Source organism: Petaurus breviceps, unplaced genomic scaffold (assembly GCF_028583685.1).
Source record: "Petaurus breviceps papuanus isolate PSGF00001 unplaced genomic scaffold, PetGlider_PUasm1.0 90650, whole genome shotgun sequence".
Classification (NCBI taxonomy): domain Eukaryota; kingdom Metazoa; phylum Chordata; class Mammalia; order Diprotodontia; family Petauridae; genus Petaurus; species Petaurus breviceps.
Genome location: NW_027187299.1, coordinates 248540 through 269607, shown reverse-complemented (window position 1 = coordinate 269607; position 21068 = coordinate 248540). Strand labels below are relative to the sequence as shown.

Genomic DNA, 21068 nt, shown 5'->3' with positions numbered 1-21068 from the left:
TGCTGGGTAGCTGATTCTTGGTTTTAATCCCAGCTCCTTTGACCTCCGGAACATCATATCCCAAGCCCTTTGATCCCTCAGTGTAGAAGCTGCCAGATCCTGTGTTACCTTGATTGTGTTTCCACAATATTCAAATTGTTTCTTCCTCGCTGCTTGTAATATTGTCTCCTTGATCTGGGAATTTCGAAACCTGGCTATACTATTCCTAGGAGTTTTCTTTTTGGGATCTTTTTCAGGAGGTGATCGGTGAATTCTTTCAACCTCTATTTTGCCCTCTGGTTCTAAAGGGCAGTTTTCCTTGAGAATTTCTTGGAGGATGATTTCTAGATTCTTTGTCTGATCATGGGTTTCAGGTAGTCCAATAATTTTTAAATGATCTCTCCTGGATCTATTTTCCAGGTCAGTGGTTTTTCCAGTGAGATATTTCACATTGCCTTCTATTCTTTCATTTGTTTGGATCTGTTTAACAGAATCTTGATTTCTCATAAAGTCACTGGTTTCCATTTGCTCCAATCTAATTGTGAAGGAATGATTCTCCTCAGTGAGCTTTTGAGATTCTTTTTCCATCTGGCAAATTCAGCTTTTTAAGGCATTCCTCTCTTCATTGCCTTTTTGAGCCTCTTTTGCCATTTGACTTAGTCTGTTTTTTAAGGTGCTTTTTTCCTCAGTCAGGCTGTTGACTCTTCTTTCATAATTTTCTTGCATCGTTCTCATTTCTCTTCCCAATTTTTCCTCCACTTCTCTTATTTGCTTCTTAAGGTCCTCTATGGCCTGTAACAAGCTCCGTATTTTTCTTTGAAGCTTTTGGTGCAGGAGTTCTGACTTCACTGTCTTCCTCCTGTTCCATGCTTTGATCCTTTTTGTCACCAAAATAGCAGTGTAAAGTTGGGGTGCTCTCTTTATTTTGCTTCCTTTGCCTGCTCATGTTGCCACTCAATCACTTGACCCCTGGGCTTTTTGCCACAGTAGGACTCTTCCACCAGACAGGGGAGCTTTGTCCCAAACACTGGGGTTTTCTCATCTGCCAAAGGTATTAGTTGGGTGCCCTCTCTGAAGCCTCCACAGGCTCTGGCAAGCTGGTCGCACACCCCAGGACCGCCACCATAGACAGCAATCCAGATCCAGGCGGTTAAAGCAAGAGCAATTACCCCTCAGACCGGAGCTTGGTCTCCCTATGCTTTGCAGGCCAGGCGCTGAAGCTGCCACATGGGCGGGCTGCACGGCTGTGGGGCCTCAGCGGTTTCTCGCCCTGGGGGCAAAGGCCGATGGCACTCTCAGCTATTGGATCCCAAATTCCACACTGCACTGACCTCTCACTTTGTCCTTAGCCTCTATGTGTTGATAATTCTAGAAACTGCCACAGCTTCTGGTGATCTGAAGTCCCTCCAGCTCGTGGTTGGTCAGGCCCGCCCTAGGGCTAAAACCTCTGGCTCCCGTGGGGCTGGGCTTGCCTCCCAGAGCACTGCTCTGGCTGATTCCTGCTGGCCTGCCATGCTGTCCTCAGCCAGAGGTTAGCTTCTTTGTTTCATTTTGTGGGTTCTGTGGCTCCAAAGTTTGTTCATAGTCCCCTTTTACATGAATTGGGGGAGGTGGAAGCTGGAGACCTTCAGAAATCCTGTTTCAACTCTGCCATCTTGACTCTGCCCCCCCTTTCCTATCTTTTTACACCTGCTTCTATGTACTCAGCAGTCCTGTGACACCAGCTGTTGTTCATCAAAGAAGACTCTCCATTTCTTAACCGGGCCTTTTCACTAGCTGTCTCCCATGTCTGGAATGTGCTCTCTCTTCATATCCTTCTGTTGGCTTCTCTGGCTTCCTTCAGTTTCCAGCTAAAATCCTACCTTCCTCAAAGAAATCTTTCTCAATACCCCTTAGTGCTAGTTTCTTTCCTTTGTTGATTATCTCCAGTCTTTCCTATATATTTCTATATATGGTAATTCAAAAAGACAAGTTTAAGGAACTCCTTAAGAGTCTTCAACTATGTACCTTTATTATCTTTCTGTCTGTCTGTCTATCTATATATCTATCTATCTCTTGTCTGTACATTTTAGCTGGGCCTACAAAGAAACCAGGAAAGCTAGAAATGGGAGTTTTTTGTATGAGGAATAGCAAGGAGGCCAGTGTCACCAGATCAAAGAATATTTTGGGGTTGGAGTGTAAAATATAAGAAGACTGAAAAAGTAAGGGAGGTCCAGGCTATGTGAAGGGCTTTGAATGCCTAATAGAGGATTTTATATTTGATTCTAGAGGTGATAGTTAACCATTGGAGTTTATTGAATAAAGGAGTCCAGGTATGAGGTGATTAGGGTTTTCACCAGGGTGGTGGCAGTGGCAGAGGGGAGAAGGGGCATATGCAAGAGATGTTACAAAGGTGTAATCAGCAGGCCTTGCCAACAGATTGAATATGTAAATTGAGAGAAAGTAGGGAGTAGAAGATGACATCTAGGTTTCTAGCCTGAGTGACTGAGAGGATAGTGATACCCTTCACAGATGGAAGTTAGGCGGAGCAAGGGAGGGTTTTGGGGGAAGATGGAGTTCAGCTTTGGATGTGTTGAGTTCAAGATACTAAGGAACATCTAGGTTGAGATGTTTGATATGTCTTGGAGATGTGAGCCTAGAGGTCAGTCAGAGATTAGAACTGGATAAATAGATTTGGGAATCATCAGTATCAGGATAACTGAATCTATGGGAGTGATAAGACCACCAAATAAAAGAGTATAGAGGGGGAAGAGAAGAGGGCCCAGGACAAATCTCTATGTTAGTGAGATCTGGTCAAAGATCCCGCAGAGGAGATCAAGAAGAGGAACAATCAGATAGGTGGAATGATAAGCAGGAGAGTATCAAGGAAAATGGAGTGATTTGTACAAGTGTCACAGGCTGGAGACAGCTTGAAAAAGACTAAGGTTGAGAAAAGACCTTTGGATTTGGCAGTTAAGAGATATTTCTTACTTTGAAGAGAACAATTTTGGTTGAATGATGAAGTCAGAAACTAAATTGTAGAAAGTTAACAAGAGAGTGAGAGGAAAGGATGTGAAGGCACCTATTATAGACATGCAGCTAGATAGAATAAACACAAAATAAATATAAAGTAGTTAAGGAAGGGAAGAGCTCTAGTTATTGAGGGAGGGGATCAAAAAGGATTCAAGCTGAAGGTACAACTTGAGCTGAGTATTAAAGTTAGGTAAGGGGATTCTACAGGACAGAATTGAGTGGGGCATACATTCCAGGTTTGAGGGTCATGAGGGTGGATTGCCTTATGTGAGGAAAAGTAGGAACAATTTGACTGGATTGTTGAGTTGGAATGGGAGTAATGAGACTGGAAAATATATTGAAGCTTGTTGTGAAGGACCTCAAAAAGTCAACCAGGCTACATTATAAATTATACATTATAAAGTGGTAATCCTCAAAAATATTTGGTGTTGGTTAGAAAATCGATAAATAGATCCATAGAACAGATTAGATAGACCTGGAAGCAAGTGAATATGTAGTTAACAGTTAAGTATTTGAACATAAATTAATAAGGAAAAGACTTTCTATTCAGTAAGATCTGTTCAGAAAACTGAAAAGCAGTTTTGGGGGAAACTTGGTTTAGACTAGTACTGGCATGGTCTAGTGGTAAGAACCCTTTATTTCCACATTTTCTTATAAGATAATAGATTTAGAGCTGTAGACACACTGGATGCCATATATTTCAATCCTCTTACTTACAAATGAGAAAATTAAGGCCAGTTTCCTCAGGGAATCCTAGAAATAGAGAATCTTGATTCTGATTGCACTTAATACCTCTGTGGTTTTGGGCAAATACTTACCTTCTCTGGGCCTTAGTTTCCTCATCTATAAAATGAAGAGATTGAATGCTAAGGCTCCTTTTAGCTCTAAATGTGTTATTTAGAAGGAATCATATTGTTTAAATGATTATTCAGTCTAAATAAATTACATCATTAAAAAAACTGAAGGAAATTGTAAAGATATTTATATGTTTACTTGGGAGGGGAGAATTCTTAACTAAACCAGTAATAGAGGTGATTGTAAAAGATAAAACAAGTGAGGGGCAGGGGTGAAGCAAGCGAGGAGAGCCAGGATGGTGGAGAAAAGGCAGGGACTCAACTGAGTCTCTCAATTTCCACTCCAACTCTCCCAAATTCCACTCCAAACAACTTTATGTAATGCCTCAAAACAAATTCTGGAGGAGCAGAGCCCACAAAAGGATGGGATGAAACATTTTTTTCAGCCCAACTTAGAAGATTAGCAGGAAAGGTTTGTCACACTGAGGTGAAAGTAGAGCTTACTGAAGTGCAGGCTGTGCCAGCATAAGCCATGCTGAGGCAATCTGCAACAGGTCTTGGGGTTGACTGAATCAGCCATAGTAGAAGCAGCAGCTTCTGGATCTCTCAACCCACAGATGGTAAAGGAGTTGGACCACTTGTCCAGAAGAGATTACAGGGGTCCCTTTGCCATCTCTGGGGCAGGTATCTGTTACGTTTCCCATATGTGGATCCCAGTTGAAGTTTGGGTAGCATTCCCAGGCCAAGAAGGAGCACTGGCTGCAGGAGAGCAGAGACTCTTCTCACAGTTCCAGGGTATAAAAGAATATTGGTGGCTGCCCACAGACCAGAGCAAAGGCTAGGAGAGTAGTGACCACACCTTTCCTTAGATCATACCACCTTGAAAGAACTGAAAACTTTTAGAACCCCAGAGCTAGTTCTTAGAGCAGCAAGAAAAGCCTGAAACTTGGGACAATGCTCCCTCTACCCCAGAAGCAGAGCTTTACTTTAACATAGAGTGAAAAGACAAGAAATAGCTGGAAAAATGAGCAAATGTTTAATCCCCTCCCCCCCCAAAAAGAAGAAGAAGGACTTGACCACAGAAAGTTACTATGGTGATAGATCAAACTAGAACCTCAGAAAAAGACAATGAAGTCAAAACTGCTACATGCAAAGCCTCAAAGAAAAATGTGAATTGGTCTCAGGTACCAAAAAAGAATTCCTAGAAGATCTCACAAAAGATTTTAAAAATCAGATAAGAGAGGCAGAGGGAAAAATGGGAAAAGAAATGAGAGTGATGCAAGAAAATTATGAAAAAAGAATCAGCACTTTGATGAAGGAGTTACAAAAAAAATGCTAAAGAAAATGACACCTTAAAAACCAGAATTGGTCAAATGGTAAAAGAGGTACAAAAATTCACTGAAGAAAGGTGCTCCTTAAAAAGTAGAATTGGCCAAATGGAAAAGGAGGTACAAAAGCTCACTGAAGAATATAATTCCTCAAAAATTAGAATTGGGCAAGTGGAAGCACATACCGTGTTTCCCCGATAATAAGACCTATCCCGAAAATAAGCCCTCCCCTTTCTGTGTAAGATTCCTCTAAAATAAGCCCTCCCCCGAAAATAAGCCCATATTGAGATTGCTACTGTAGTGAAGGTGATCCCCTGCGCTACACGCTACATTACGGTACCCTCTGTATGCACCGTCTCCCCCCCCCCCCCGCCTGGGTGAAACGCACGCCGCGCTCCAAGCTGCATCCAATCAGAGCTGCAGCAGTGAGCGCGTCATCCTGTTCTTCCCCAGTGATTTGCTTATTGACTAAAGGTACATTTTTTTGTTCACATTTACTTGTTTATTAAAATTGCTGTCAATGTTCATTAAAATAAGCCCTCCCCTGAAAATAAGCCCTCTGGTGTTTTTCTGTCCAAAAAAAATAATAAGACAGTGTCTTATTATCGGGGAAACACGGTAGCTACTTGACACATCAAGAGACATCAAGACATCAAGCTAAATCAAAAGGATGAAAAAATAGATGAAAATGTGAAATACCTCTTTGGAAAAACAACTGACTTGGAAGGAAAATATGTTGAGGAGGGATATCAGAACTGTTGGACTCCCTGAAAGTCATGATCAAAAAAGAGCCTTGACATCATCTTTCAGGAAATTATTAAGGAAAATTGCCCTGATATTCTAGAATCAGAGGGTAAATTAGAAATTAAAGAATCTGCCAATCACCTCTTGAAAGAAAGCCTAAAATGAAAACTCCCAGGACTATTAGAGCCTAGTGCAATATCACGGAGAAAATATTGCAAGCAGCCAGAAAGAAACAATTAAAATATCATGGAGCCACAGTCAGGATAATGTCTCCAGATAAAGTACTGATAAAAGTGAATGCAGATCAAAGTATACTTTTTTTTTTTACTTTCTTTTTTTTGTCTGTGTATTCTTTACAACATGAGTAATCTGGAAATATGTTTTTCATGGCTGCATATTTATAACCTATATCAAATTGCATGCCTTCCTCAAAGAGGAAGGAGGAAGAGAATCTGGAACTAAAAAATTTTTAAAATAAATGTTAAAAAATGTTTTTATGTGTAATTTGAGGGAAAATAAAATATTAAACATATTTTTGAGACAAAATAGTTTTAAAAAAAGATAAAATAGCCAAAATAGGTAATTACATAAAATGAAAGGTATTTTCATAAACAAAGTCCTTACAACTAAGAAAAGGAAACACTTAGTTGGCAAAAAAAAAAAAAAATCCTTGCATCAAATATTTAAGGTAAATATTTGACCATCTAAGAAGAATAAGGAATTAAAATAAGTATATAACATCTTGAGCCATCCTCCAATAGAAGAATAGTCAAAGGATTTGAATAATTTTCAGAAAAAAATGCAAATATTCAGTAACCATTTGAGAAAATGTTACAAATTATCAGGAGTAGGAGAAATTGTATCAGATATCTCTGAAGTTACACCTCATACCTATCAAATTGGCAAAAATGGTGAAAAATGGAAAAAGATCAATGGTGGGGGGAATTATAGACAGGCACACCAGTTCACCAACCACTGCAAAAGAACTGTGAATTGGTTTTAATTGTTTCAGAAAACAATTTGGAGTTAAATGAGAAAAACACATCAGACTGTGTATACTCTTCAACCCAGTGATCCCACTACTGTGCATATATATCCCAAAGAGGTCAGTGAGGGAAGGAAAGTCACTTACTGGGAATAATGTGTGACAGGTGAATGTAATGGAATATAATTGCATTGTAGTAAGTGAAGAATTCAGAAAAAAAAATGGGAAGGTGTATAAAATGGTATAGAATGAAGAAATCAGAACCAATGGAACTATTCACTGTGACTTTAACAGTGTAAATCACAATACTGAAAAGATAGTCAAACTTTGCCAAACTCTAATGAACAATTGCAGTGATGATAAAATTTACCTTTCTTCTCTCCATAGAAGGAAGGGGAAAGACCAGAAACTTGGGATACAGCAAATACTTTGAGAAGAGATCGCTCTCAGTTGGCTTTTCTTATGTATTTTTCTTTGTTACAAGAAACGGTCTAAAGGTTAAATGGGGAGAAATTTAAGGGGAACAAATATGGAGTGAAACCAAAAGGCAAAGTAAAAGATTTAATTTTTTTAAAGACATAAACCACTGAAGTATAGCTGAATCTCCTTCAAACTAAACAGTTTTATTATCTACAGATTAAGAGGTCTGTGTGGGGACATTGGAAAAGGTTTTAGATTTGGAGGACCTGGGTTTGAATCCCATTTTCTTTACTTGCTAATGTGAGTCCTTTAACTTCCCCAGGCCTCAGCTTCCTCATTTAACAATGAGGGAATTGGACCAGATAGCCTCCAAGGTCCCTCTAGCTTTATGATCCTGTGATGTAATAATGTTTAAAAGGATGTGAACTAATGTTGAATGGTTAGATTCTTTTTCAGCTATTTATACATAATGACATGGGGGAGGGCGGTGATTTGAGAAAAGAGGATTAGCACTTGGAGCATTTGGAGCCTTTCTCAGCCCTGAAAATTCCCTAGGAATGAAGGCTACTTCTGACAGACTCCTTTTTCATTCTTCTTCAATACAGATTCTTTCAGATGAAAGGCAAGGAGCTGAACTTGATTACCGTAAGACATTTGGAAATGAATGGAAAAAAGCTGGTGGACATCAGGATCCAGATAAAAACAAACCAAATAATGAATTTATTATAGCTCATCCCAGATATCAGTTACTCTGTCTTAGTAAGTACAACATAAACATCAACTAAAAGGCATTTAAATGCCTACTGTATACCAGGAGCTGTGGCATAAAAGCCATAAAAACAACAGTGAAACAGATCCTGGCCTCAAAGAGCTTATATTCTATCCAGCGAAATACATGTATAGTATATATACAAATAAATACAGGGTCATTTTTTTTTGGTGGGGGGGGAGTGGTGGAGAAGCACTGGGGAGATGAAGAAAGGTTTCATGTAGAAGGTGGAACTTGAACAGAGTTTTAAAGGAAACTAGAGAATCTAAAAGGTATGGTCAAAAAGGAGTATATTTCAGCACTGGGGACAGTCCGTGCAAAGGTTCAGAGAAAGAAGATGGACTGTTGTATGTAATGAACAGCAAGAAGATGAGTTTAGCCAGATGTAGAGTGCAGGAAGGGAAGTAGTGCATAATAAGTCCAGGAGGGTAGATTAGGTCTAAAACCTGCTGGGTGACTGATTCCCCAGCTACAGCACTGGACCTGATGGCAGGAAGACCTGAGTTTAATTCCCGTCTCAGACACTTAATAGCTCTATGATCCTGGGCAAATCCCTTAACTTCTGTTTTATTTTCCTTAACAGTAGAAATGGAGAAAATAATAGCACCTGTCTTCCTGGTTTGTTCTGAGGATAAAATGAGATATTTATAAAGCACTTTGCAAACCATAAAGTTCCATATTACTGGCTAACTATAAATATAATTATTATTATTAGCCGAGTTCTTTGAGTAGGGGAGGAACATAGACCTAGGTTTAAGAAAATCACTTTGACAGCTATATGGGGAATGAAGTAGGAGGGGAACTTGAGGGAAGGAGATCAATTAGGAGGCTATGCTTAAGTAGAGAGGCAACAATGTCCCCAACTACTTGCTGGTGATTGTGTGAAAGAAGGGGACAGATATAAGAGATGTTGTAGAGTTAGAAACAAGGAGGCAGTGAATATGTAGAATGAGTCAGAATGAACTGAGGATGATACGAGGGTTACAGATCTGGATGACTGGAAAGATGGTGATGTCTTCAACAAAAAAAGAGAATTTTGGAAGAGGGATGGCTTTTGGGGGATTGATGATGAGCCTGTGGATTTTGAGATACCTGCATGATATCCAGTTGTAAATATCCAGTAGACACTTTCTGACGGGGACTGGAGCTCAGCAGAGAGACTAGAGCTGGGAGTCTTTTGCATAGAGGTGATTGTTAAACCCATAGGAGTTGATGAGGTCACTAAGAGAGTATAGAGAAAGAGAACAAGGCCCAGGATACATCTTGGGGTACATCTACACTTACAGGATATGATCTGAATGGTAACTGAAAAGAACACTGAAAAGGAGAGGAGTTGCTATGACAGAACAAGAAAGCAGTGTCCCAAAAACCCAGAGGGAGGAAAGTGAACAGCAGTGATATCTTCCACAAAGAGGTCAAGAAGGAAGAGGATCAAGAAAAGGCCGTCATGTTTGTCCATTAAGAGGTTATTGATAATTTTGGAGAGAGTAGTTTCAATTGAGAGAGGGATAGGAAGCTAGATGTGAAAGACTGGGAAGATAGTGAGAGGAAATAGAGAAAATTTGAATTTTTTTCCCCAAATGCTTTATTAACTTCTGGTTTACATCATTCATTTCCAACAGATTTTGAGTTACAATTTTTTTCCCCGTTTTCCCCCTACCCACCACCCCAAAATAGCAGTCCCACAGGATATCCCCTCTTCTAATCTGCTCTCTCCCATACCCCCTTCGACTTTTCCAGTAGGGCATGGTGGATCTCTATGCTCCAGTGCCTGTATTTCTTATTTCCCAATTACATGTAAAATAGTATTAATAGTATACATATATATATATATTTTTAAACATTTGATTTTAAAACTTTGAATTACAGATTCATTCCCTTCCTCCCTTGTAACCCACACTTACAGGGAACATAATTCAGTATAGGTTGTACATGTGTAGCTATTCAAAACATTACCATAGTAGCTATATTGTAAAAGACTGACTATATTTCCTTCCCTCCTATCCCACCTCCCACTTATTCTATTCTCTACTGTGATCCCATCCCTTTTCAAAAGTGTGTGCTTCCAACTTCCCTCCCCCCAGCCTGCTCTCCCTTCCATCATCTCCCCTTTCATTCCCTTCCCCTTACTCTCCTGTAGGGTGAGATACCCTATTTAGTGTGTATGTCATTCCCTCCCTGAGCCAAATTCAGTGAGAATAAGGTTGACCCATTCCCTTTTGCCTTATTGTTCTTCCCCTCCATTGTAACCATTTTCCCTTGCCTCTTCTGTATGAGACAGTTTATCCCATTCTGTCTCTCCCCATCTCCTCTCATTATATTCTTCTCTCACCTCTTAATTTCACCTTTTAAGTATCATCCCTTCTTATTAAATTGGTCCTGTGCCCTCTGTCTATGTATACCTGTAAACATATATACACTCATTCACATATGTATTCATATGCCCTCCTATATAGACATATATATATTTTTTTCTATTCCCTTCAACTATTTTCATACTGAGAAAAATTTCATCAGTTCCGATGATCGTTTTTCCATGTAGGAATGTAAATAGTTAAACTTTGATAAGATCCTTATGATTTCTTTTCCCTGTTTATCTTCTCATGCTTCTCTTGCTTCTATTTGAATGTTGAATTTTCTATTCAACTCTGGTTTTTTCATCAAGAATGCTTGAAAGTACTCAACTTCATTGAATGACCATATTTTCCCCTGAAACATGATACTCAGTTTTGCTGGGTAGATGATTCTTGGTTTTAATCCCAGTTCCTTTGACCTCCGGAATATCATATCCCAAGCCCTTCGATCCCTTAGGGTAGAAGCTACGAGATCCTGTGTTATCCTTATTGTGTTTCCACAACATTCAAATTGTTTCTTCCTGGCTGCTTGTAATGTTGTCTCCTTGATCTGGGAATTTCGGAACCTGGCTATACTATTCCTAGGAGTTTTCTTTTTGGGTTATTTTCAGGAGTTGATCGGTGAAATCTTTCAACCTCTATTTTGCCTTCTGGTTCTAAAACATCAGGGCAGTTTTCCTCGAGAATTTCTTGGAAGATGATTTCTAGATTCTTTCTTTGATCGTGGGTTTCAGGTAGTCCAATAATTTTTAAATTATCTCTCCTGGATCTATTTTCCAGGTCAGTGGTTTTTCCAGTGAGATATTTCACATTGCCTTCTATTCTTTCATTTGTTTGGATCTGTTTAACAGCATCTTGATTTTTCATAAAGTCATTAGCTTCCATTTGCTCTAATCTAATTGTGAAGGAATGATTCTCCTCAGTGAGCTTTTGAGATTCTTTTTCCATCTGGCAAATTCGGCTTTTTAAGGCATTCTTCTCCTCATTGCCTTTTTGAGCCTCTTTTGCCATTTGACTTAGTCTGTTTTTTAAGGTGCTTTTTTCCTCAGTCAGGCTCATAATTTTCTTGCATCGTTCTCATTTCTCTTCCCAATTTTTCCTCCACTTCTCTTATTTGCTTCTTAAGGTCCTCTATGGACTGTAACCAACTCCGTATTTTTCTTTGAAGCTTTTGGTGCAGGAATTCTGACTTCACTGTCTTCCTCCTGTTCCATGCTTTGATCCTTTTTGTCACTGAAGTAGCAGTGTAAAGTTGGGGTGCTCTCTTTATTTTGCTTCCTTTGCCTGCTCATGGCGCCACTCAGTCACTTGACCCCTGGGCTTTTTGCCACAGTAGGACTCTGTCACCAGACAGGGGAGCTTTGTCCCAAACACTGGGGTCTTCTCAGCTACTGAAGGTATTAGTTGGGTGCCCTCTCTGAAGCCTCCACGGGCTCTGGAAAGCTGGTCGCACACCCGAGGACCTCTACCCTAGACAGCAATCCAGATCCAGGCAGTTAAAGCAAGAGCAATTACCTCTCAGACTTGTCTCTTGGTCCCCCTATGCTCTGCAGGCCAGGAGCTGAAGCTGCCACATGGGGGGGCGGCACGGCTGTGGGGCCTCAGCGGTTTCTCGCCCTGGGGGCAAAGGCCGACGGCACTCTCAGTTATTGGATCCCAAATTCCACACTGCACTGACCTCTCACTTTGTCCTTAGCATCTATGTGTTGATAATTCTGGAAACCACCACAGCAACTGGTGATGTGAAGTCCCTCCAGCTGGTGGTTGGTCAGGCCTGCCCTAGGGCTAAAACCTCTGGCTCCCATGGGGCTGGGCTCGGCTCCCAGAGCGCTGTGCTGGCTGATTCCTGCTGGCCTGCTGTGCTGTTCTCAGCAGGAGGTTAGCTTCTCTGTGTCATCTTGTGGGTTCTGTAGCTCCAAAGTTTGTTCAGAGTCTCCTTTTTACATGAATTGGGGGAGTTGGAAGCCAGAGACCCGCAGAAGTCCTGTTTCTACTCTGCCATCTTGACACCGCCCCCTGGGAAGGCATTTTTTTAAAGTATAGGAGAGAACTGGGCATATTTATTGGCAGCAGGCAAAATTTCTTTGTTTCCCATTGGTACTTGCCTGTCACAAACTGTAAACTTCTCAAGGGGAAAGACTGTTTCATTTGTCTTTTAATCACTGGCATCTACCTCATTGCTTTACACATTTGTTATACCTTAGTAGCAAGTTTTTACCAAAGGTAAAGACAGGGACAGATCTTGTTTTGGAGTTTGACTAAAGGACTTGCCACATAGGTATTGTGTAGATATTCTACTTGGGGAAAAATTTAGGAAAAGTGTCTAGGTTGAATAAATTAAGTGCAAACTAGATAAAATTCTTAGGGAATATAAATCAGTCCAGCTCTCCCATATCTAGAAGAGTTTTAATTTTTTTTCAGTGAAACTAAATTGAATCAGAGATTTTGGAATTTAGAAGTCAAAGATCAAAAGCTATATAAATTGGTAAAGAGAAGCTAGCATTTGTTAATGCTGAAGTTTTTCTTTATGTCTCCAGATGTGTATGTTAATTATTCAGGAAAAGACTTTACATTCCTAGTAAGCCAACATCACTTCCTACTATATAGAGAACTGGCTGCTGGGACTAAAATTTAAAAGTTTCTGATGATATTTGTTATCCTTCAGAAGGTAGAAAAAGCTGAGTTTAGCCCCTAGTTATCAAGAATTAGTTAAAATAGGAAGCCACCAGATAGATGGTGGATGCACTTCCTCCCACTTGCTGGGAGGGCTTAGAGGTATAACTCCTTTGCCTTGGACCCATCTCTCATTACTTCCTTCCCTTGTGATTGCCAGGCATCTTCCTAGAAGCCTCTATTGTCCTAGAGCCCACTAAAAAAAGTTCCCATGGACTTTTGTGTCCCGAGGTCTAGGGTCTCTACCTAGCCATTCCTTATTTATTTTAGAAACTTATTTTGAGGAAGTTTTTGTCCTGTTTAACCCAGTTCCTGGGTGACCATGATAGGTCTACCGTGATAAGGCTGGCCATTAATATTTTGATCAGTCCACTGTTTGCATCCATGGTCCCAGTGTGCTTTGGCCCATTGTAATGCCAAGCAAAGGCAATTTCCCAAGGTTCAAAATACCAGCATAGGTGCTCTCCATTTTATTCAGTGAAAAATTAAGAACAGAGAAAATCAAAATATAGCATAATTCAAAATACAGCATTTATCAAATGTAATTCAATCAAGTACTACCCCACCCCTGGCCATTACATTCATTTAATCAATCACAAAGTCCCTCTTCTAAATATTCTCCACCCTCTAGCCTGTACATTCATTTAGTCAACCACAAAGCCCCTCTTCTCAAATGGGGATTAGTTTCCAATCATTAGTAAAGTACATTCATTTGTTCAATCACAGAGCACAAAAAAGTCAAAAGTTCCCCACCCTTGGATCACAATTGAATCTACCCCAGAGTTACAACAAGCTTAAGCACAGCATTTAATACCCAAAGAGAGGTCTTTTCTTCATCTTGACCCAAGGCAAGTTCTCAGCAATCTTTGTTCCTGGGGAAACAAAGCTTAGCAAGGCCACAAGATACATTGCCAATGTCTTCATTAATTCATTCTCTGTCTGCAGAACACTCCTCGGACCCCTGAAAACATTAGAAAAACCCCCTTCCAGGATTTCTGTAAACATACAAGAAAATCCTTCTTCAGTGCTTCTGAACCAACAGCCAGGTTCCAGGACCTCTGCAACAACAGCACTGTCCTTCACCACTGGACAGAATTCACTCTCTGTCTGCAGAACAGTCTCTGGGGCTGTGAACCAACAGCAAGGTTCCAACACCTCTGCAACAACAGCACTGTCTTTCACCAGTGGACAAATCTGGCAAAACAACATCAAAACAGACAGACAAAGTACCAGCATAACAGCCATGTCTCCTCAGTACTTGGCAGCTCTGGGTGGCAGCTCTCAAAAGTCCTGGGCAATTTAATCTGGCCCTCAGCAATCTTCTCCATCTCTCTCTGCCTCCAAGATGCTGCTTCCAAAAAATTCTTTTGCCTCTCTCTTTTCTTGTGTTTTCTAAATTTACATCACCAGCTCCTCCCAGTTCGTGTCTCTCTTTTCACATCAACAAGTCCATCCCACAAGTGGGATTCACAAGCTCTGGGTTTTAACACAATCAATCCAAAAACCAAGCCAATACAGGGGGATCTTTAAGTTCCATTACTATTACACCCATCCACATGAATGGTGCACATTTCCAACACTTGGTGAGTTTTAAACCCTGGCTCTTCCTAAGGAATGGGTGGTGGTTCTTCTGTGCTTCTTTGTTCCTGATGTTCTTTTCACTTCATTTTAACCTATATTGCTCTTTCAGATTTTGCTTTTACATAACTTTCATTGTTATACATTTGTTAATGCAGGGAAGCAATTTATTGTATAAATGCTTTGGGCTCTAACATTATCTCTGTAGGTGAGAAAGGCTGCCTTGTGGGAATGTCATACAAATCATTCCATTAGCTGACCCATTTTGCTAGGTGCTTTAGGTGATTTGAATGTTTTCTAGGGAAAACTTGTAGCTATGGATCTATACTACTGGTAGCAGTTCCAAAGACAAATCCCAGGTACTTTGAGTATATGTCCAAAGTTCTTCAACAGTTGGCCCATGAGAAGCCTAGACAGCTGAAAGAGTCCCAGCCTTTGGCCTCTCTTATCTGGTGCATAAAACTAGTTGGTTGAAGTAAAGCAAGGAGAAACCTAGTCTAATAGCTACACCTAATGGAAGCCTGACTGATGCCAGATTTCTTTTTCTGACCTCCAAACTGAAAGGAACTATTACCAGAGCTGAAACATACTTGAGGGGAAAGTGATGCAAACACCCCTCTCGGTAATGTGAAAAACAACAAACCAAAACTGCCACCCAAAATTCAGGGTTCTGACTAGCACACAAAGCCATTGCCCTGGAATACAGCAAGGCGTTCCTTGGTGTGGGAAGGAAGAGGGCTGGGGCACATTTACCCACACAATTTCATTTCCTGCTTTGGCTTTTGTCTTGTCTTATTTGTCTTTGGGCTCCTTGTTCATTTAGATGATGTGTGACTCTTCCTCTCTTTTTATGAACAGAATATGGCGCGCCTGAAGATGGGGAACTGAAACCACAACAGCCGTTTATGCTGAAAAATCAATTGCTCAGTAAGAATTCAGATTCTAAAAAATAAATATGTCTTGAAGTTCTTATAAGCAGAAAGAGAACCATGAGGTGATTGGCTAATGGAGATTACACTTTGCCTGAAACAGATTTTATATGTTAGCTTGAAGTACCTTGATATTTAAAGCAGTGCTTAATGATGGTGAATTTTAACATTTAGCTTATATGAGTAAAATTGCTATAAGGGTTCAGTAGTTTATAACCATTATGCTTCAAATTGTATTTTAAATTATTTCAATTTCTTTCAGACTATTTCAGTGTCTGGGTAGTAAAGTGGATTATAATTCTCTAGAAGTGAGTAATTTCCTACTGTTTGCCAAATGTTTACCAGAGTACAATTTGAGAGAGGATTAGAGGCCATAGAATTGGTTAGAAACTGACACTAGCATAGTATTGCCTCTTATTTTGGAGGAGGCTACAGAGTATTTAGGGCCAAATATTATGCCAATAAGAACCGTTCTGAATTAAGTAGTGAAGCTGGGAGCTAATGGTAGCCAAAATTGCAAACATAGTAAAAGAAACACTGCAACAGGTATTCATTAAGTGACATTTCTCTTTTCCCTTAAAGCACTAACAATAAAATGTCTTAATCATCCTGATCAAAAAGTCCTAGTGAAGCAACTACCAGGTAAGAGCATGCCTGAACAGTTTGTGACCTCTACTCGGTGTTCCTGGGCAGGGATGGTGGAAATTTTCTAAGACAGATCAGATTCATGTGAAAAGATGGGACTTGAAAGTTTTCAGATTTTCATAGATCAGGCCCTTTATAACTTAAGGCAGCACCAAAAAAGCAAGTCACATTAATACTACTTCCATTCCCAAAGTATCAGGAGCCCACCATTTACTTATTTTGATGCATCCTGTGGGTGACCCTGCCTTATCAGAGGTGACTGTGAGATACTGCCAGATTCTTGGTGTAGGGGCTTATTTGTCCTGAAGACCAGCCTAGCTCAGACCCAAGAGGCATAGTACTTCTTTTTTTTGTCACAGGGAAACTATCATTTTTGGGAACAGTAACTTGTAAAAGAAATTATTTTGAAGAGTTGCACCTCTTCAAATGAAAGGAGCCCACACATCACTGAAATCACAAATATTTTGAGGTGTTAAACTTTGAAAATATTTCCTCACACTTAATTCTTTTAGATGTAGACATATAAAAGAGATACAATATTTTAATTTTTTAAAATGCAGTATTTTTAGTTTTAAAGGATATTCACAACCATAGATTTGCATAGCTCTTCTCCATTTATTGTGGTACCTTTTAAATAATTGTTGGCTGTTGTTGTTTGTCCTTTGTTCTTGAAGAAGACCAGTGATATTAAGGTGATTGTGATGTCATGACTTGCAAGTGAATTGTATTTAAGTGAGGCAGGGCTGTGTAAAGTGCCCAGCCTCTCACTCTCTCCTCTGGAGCCATCTGGGTCTAGTGGCAAGATATAGATTAGGATGACTGGCCCCTGATGCTTTGGTAGACCTTAGCCTTTTTAAGCTAAGGTCTTTCTCAGTTCTCAGTTTGTCTGGGGCAATGACCATTCAGTGAGTAAGGCTAGGTAAGAAATGAGGCAAAAAATGGCCTCTTTTTGTATCCTACATCAAGGACTGTTTTCCTCATAGTGCTTGGGTACAGTGTTCTGTATGCAGATATTCTACAAATTACTCATTGACTAAATACAAATACTCAGGAGAGTAATAACCATACCTACTTTTTCTTAGGTTTAAGACCAACAAGCAGTCATTTTCCTCCTCTATTTGCAGACCAACTTTGGGGTCTCTTATTTTATAGACCATCTAGTCCAACCCCCTCGTTATATACCTGGGAAACTGAGACCCAGAGAGGCTAAGTGGCTAATTCAAGACTGTACCTCTGACAAGGGTAATAACTGGGAAATGAACTAGGTTTCTCTTGACTTCAAATCCAGTGTTCATTCCAGAATGTTTTTTTTTCTGAAACCAGTACCTTTTTGCACAGATTTGAACTTAGATGATTTAATGCAGACTTGACTCAAAATGGAAACAAACTATAACCTGAAATATGGCTATCATAGGCTGTGATCAATTCAGATACTATGGAATCTGAAGTTTAAATTTTGATTTAGATAAATATTTAAACAAAAGTCATGTGAAATGATGATTTAAAAAGCAGAAATGAAATTCAGGTCAGCAAAACCACTTTTCCCCTTCTACTCATCAGGTAGAGAAAACTCACTGATCTTTTAAATTTGTTCATTTGTTTATTAATAAAACAAGCTTATGGTAGCATTAGTGGTTGTTGTACTAATCAGTAAGAATTTATCAGTCATCTGTTAATTTCATTTTTTAAAAGTAATACTCCAAAATCTGTTTTACACCCCCAAAACCCAAAAAGTAGGTACTTGGATTTATTATTGTTTTTAGAGTTAAATGTTGACAGAATGGGTCACAGTAATGCTGGGTAATTAGAAAACCAGTTCATCTCCTTTGATATTATTGCCTTTAGCACTTAGGACCTTACAGTTTCCCCTTTAGAAAAAAAGGCATCACTGTGTTTGCACTCATGAGATGATCAATATTGAGACCTAGTTCCTGTGGGGTTTTTTTCCACTGGGGTAAAAAGGGAACTTCATAGTTTAATTCTGAAATCTTTAATCACTTTTCTAGCTTTGGTAATTTGCTGTGGAAATTATCATATTCCATAATTTATTTGTAATTTAGAGTCTCAAGAGAGCTGCCTGGAATATAGAGAGGGTAGGTGACTTGCCCATGGTCATACAGTTAGTATATGTCAGAAGCAGGAAATGAACCCAGACCTTTTTGACTCTCCTACTTCATCAAACTTCATTACCAAAGTAAAGTAGGAAAAAAAAAATCAAATTCACATAAGTTGCCCGTTAAAACTATCCTAGCTGCTTTGTTTTAATGGCCCTATTAATATATTACTAGCTGTTGCTTTCCTTGTGTGTAGAGCAGAAATAAAACAGCTATGTACTTCTTTGTGAATAAGCATACAAATAATTCAAGAAATTAAAGAGCATGCACATACAAAATACTTTCATGTGGCGCTTTATTTTAGTTAGTGAATTTTATTTGGGCAACTCTAAGTGGATGAAGTGCAGGGCAGTAGGTTTTGCAGTTCAGCCCTTTTATTTATTGCTTTTTGGAGGGCAATTGGGGTTAAGTGACTTGCTCAAGGTCACACGGCTAGTTTTTGTGTTAAGTGCCTGAGGCTGGATTTGAACTCGGGTCTTCCTAACTTCCAAGGCTGGTGCCCCTAGCGCTTTTATTTTTAATGTAAGCAGGGGAGCAATGGACAGGGATCTGCAAGGTTACTTATGGTATAGCATTTACTGTAACCAGTTCAAACTAAGAAACAAGCCATTGGCTAAGGACTCAAAAAAAACCCCAAACTATAGCCTGTAGAACTTCGTAATCTTTAATCTTTTGTATGCTTTGTAATAGGATTTTACCCATGGTTTAAGCAGTGCTTTTTTTTAAAAATCAGAATTAGTTTCTTTACATGACTTTCTAAAAGGCATTATCATCTCAGATTCATTTGAGCCTCAACTATTGATTAGGCCATCGCAAACCATTATTTCATTAATCATTAAGTGGAAAAGGCAGAGTTAAAAACGGTATGCATTAACTTCTGCTTAGATTACTCTGAATTTAGCCCCCAAATGGTATATAACTCACTGTTTTGCATTAAATCAAGAGTTTGTTTTTCTTGATACTTGGAAAACAAAATTATTTATTTGTGGCACAGGAGTAAATAAGTTTAAACTTGTATGAGAACATCCATCAAGAAACATATTGTTTCTCAGATTGTCCTATAGAGAAAACCACTGACGCCTGAATCATACCTAATCGAGTCTCCTCTATAGAATCCCCAAGGGTCATCTTTGTTTAAAAACTTCTAGTGAAGTAGAAACCACTACCAACCTAGGTGGTCTGTGTTCAACTTTTGGCAATTTTAAATATTCAGTTTTTTCCTTAAAGTCTAAAATATTACTTTGTGCAACTTCTGTCTATTCCTCTGAGTTCTGTTATTCTGAACCTAAGCAGATCTAATCCTTCTTCACTTGATAGCACTTAGAATACACAAAAGATGACTTCTGTTGCTCCTCAAATCTTTTTTTCAAGTTAAATATTTCCATTTTTTCAGCTGATCAAGGTGTGGCATAGCTCAAGACTCTTTCCTACCATCTGTACATTGTCCAGGTTTTTCCTTACCTTTCTTAAAATTGAGTGACCAGGACTGACTATCCATCATGTTTCAGCTCAGATCTTACACAAAGGGACTCTTACTTCCTGTATTTTGGACACTGCAGTGTGGGAGCACACTAGCTTTGTGGCTAGCATGTCCTGTCAACACTGCTTGTTAGATAAAGAGTTCCATATGTGTTTTTCTTAAGAACATTGTTCAACTGTGTGTCTCCAATCCTTTATTGGTGAAGTGGAATTTTTTTACTTCAGTATATGATTTTACATTGATATCTACTCCATTTGATCATGATTTAATAGATATAAAGAACTAGCCTTGAAGTCAGAAGATCTGAGTTTAAGTCTTTCCTCTTGACTCAGCCAGATATTGGCCACATGACCATTGGTCAGTCAGTTAGCCACACAGGGCTTGAGGCAAGTCTCTGAGACTCCAAGAGATGGTCTGTATAGACCTGTATCAGCAGAGGATATTTCCTCATTTGGACATTCCTATAAAGAATCAATGAAACACAGGGCTAGTCCCTATCCTAAATTTCATTTCATTAGATTCTACATGTTGAAATCTTTTTGCATTCCATTATCCACCATGTTGGCTATCCTTTCCAGTTTTGTGCAGTCTGCATATTTGTTAAAGGCACTATCTACACATTTATACAGATTATTGGTAAAAATGACTAGTGACCTCCCTCCAAACTGACACTAACTCATCAATTATTTTATTATTTACTAATAATAAAATATTATTTATTATTAATAATTAATTAGGTATGGTTGGTTATTTAACCAGTTCCACATCCACCTAGCTACAGTGTCATTCAGCCCACAAGGACAGCATCTGACTTTGTATGCTTTGCTCTAACATCTTCAGCTTTCTGCTGAAGGAAGAAAATGTGGTTTGTTTAGCATGACATTAGCAATTATTAATCCCTTTTCTAGGTGTTTACCAAATATTCTTTTAGTAACACATTCTAGAATTTTACCTCACTGGTCTACAGTTTACATCTGACTATTCCTTTTTGAAAACAGGGAAAGCATTTTTATCCTTTTCTAGTTCTGAGGCTCTTCTTCATTATCTAAGATTAATGACAGTGGCTAAGCAGTTGAATCTGCCACTTTTTAGTTCCCTGGGATGTCTAGTTCATTTGGCTTGATAAACTCACTATGGGCAGCTTGATACTTTCTCACATTCTCATTTTTATCTTGAATTCTAACTCCTTACTAACCATTTTTATTCTGTCCTTTCCAGCCCAAAGTGCTTTCTTTGCAGAGAAAAAAGAGAACAAAGATAATAG

General features: G+C 39.2%; 1 protein-coding gene across 2 annotated transcripts in view; it reads left to right on the top strand.

Annotated features, from left to right (window-relative positions):
- Positions 1-21068, top strand: part of TBCE (tubulin folding cofactor E) — an 87694-nt gene that overhangs the window by 64261 nt on the left and 2365 nt on the right. For both annotated transcript variants that reach the window (XM_069064827.1, XM_069064829.1), the window contains 3 exons: positions 7868-8021; positions 15495-15563; positions 16148-16207. In XM_069064827.1, the coding sequence (XP_068920928.1) occupies positions 7868-8021; positions 15495-15563; positions 16148-16207 (283 nt within the window). The remainder of the gene's footprint in view (positions 1-7867; positions 8022-15494; positions 15564-16147; positions 16208-21068) is intronic.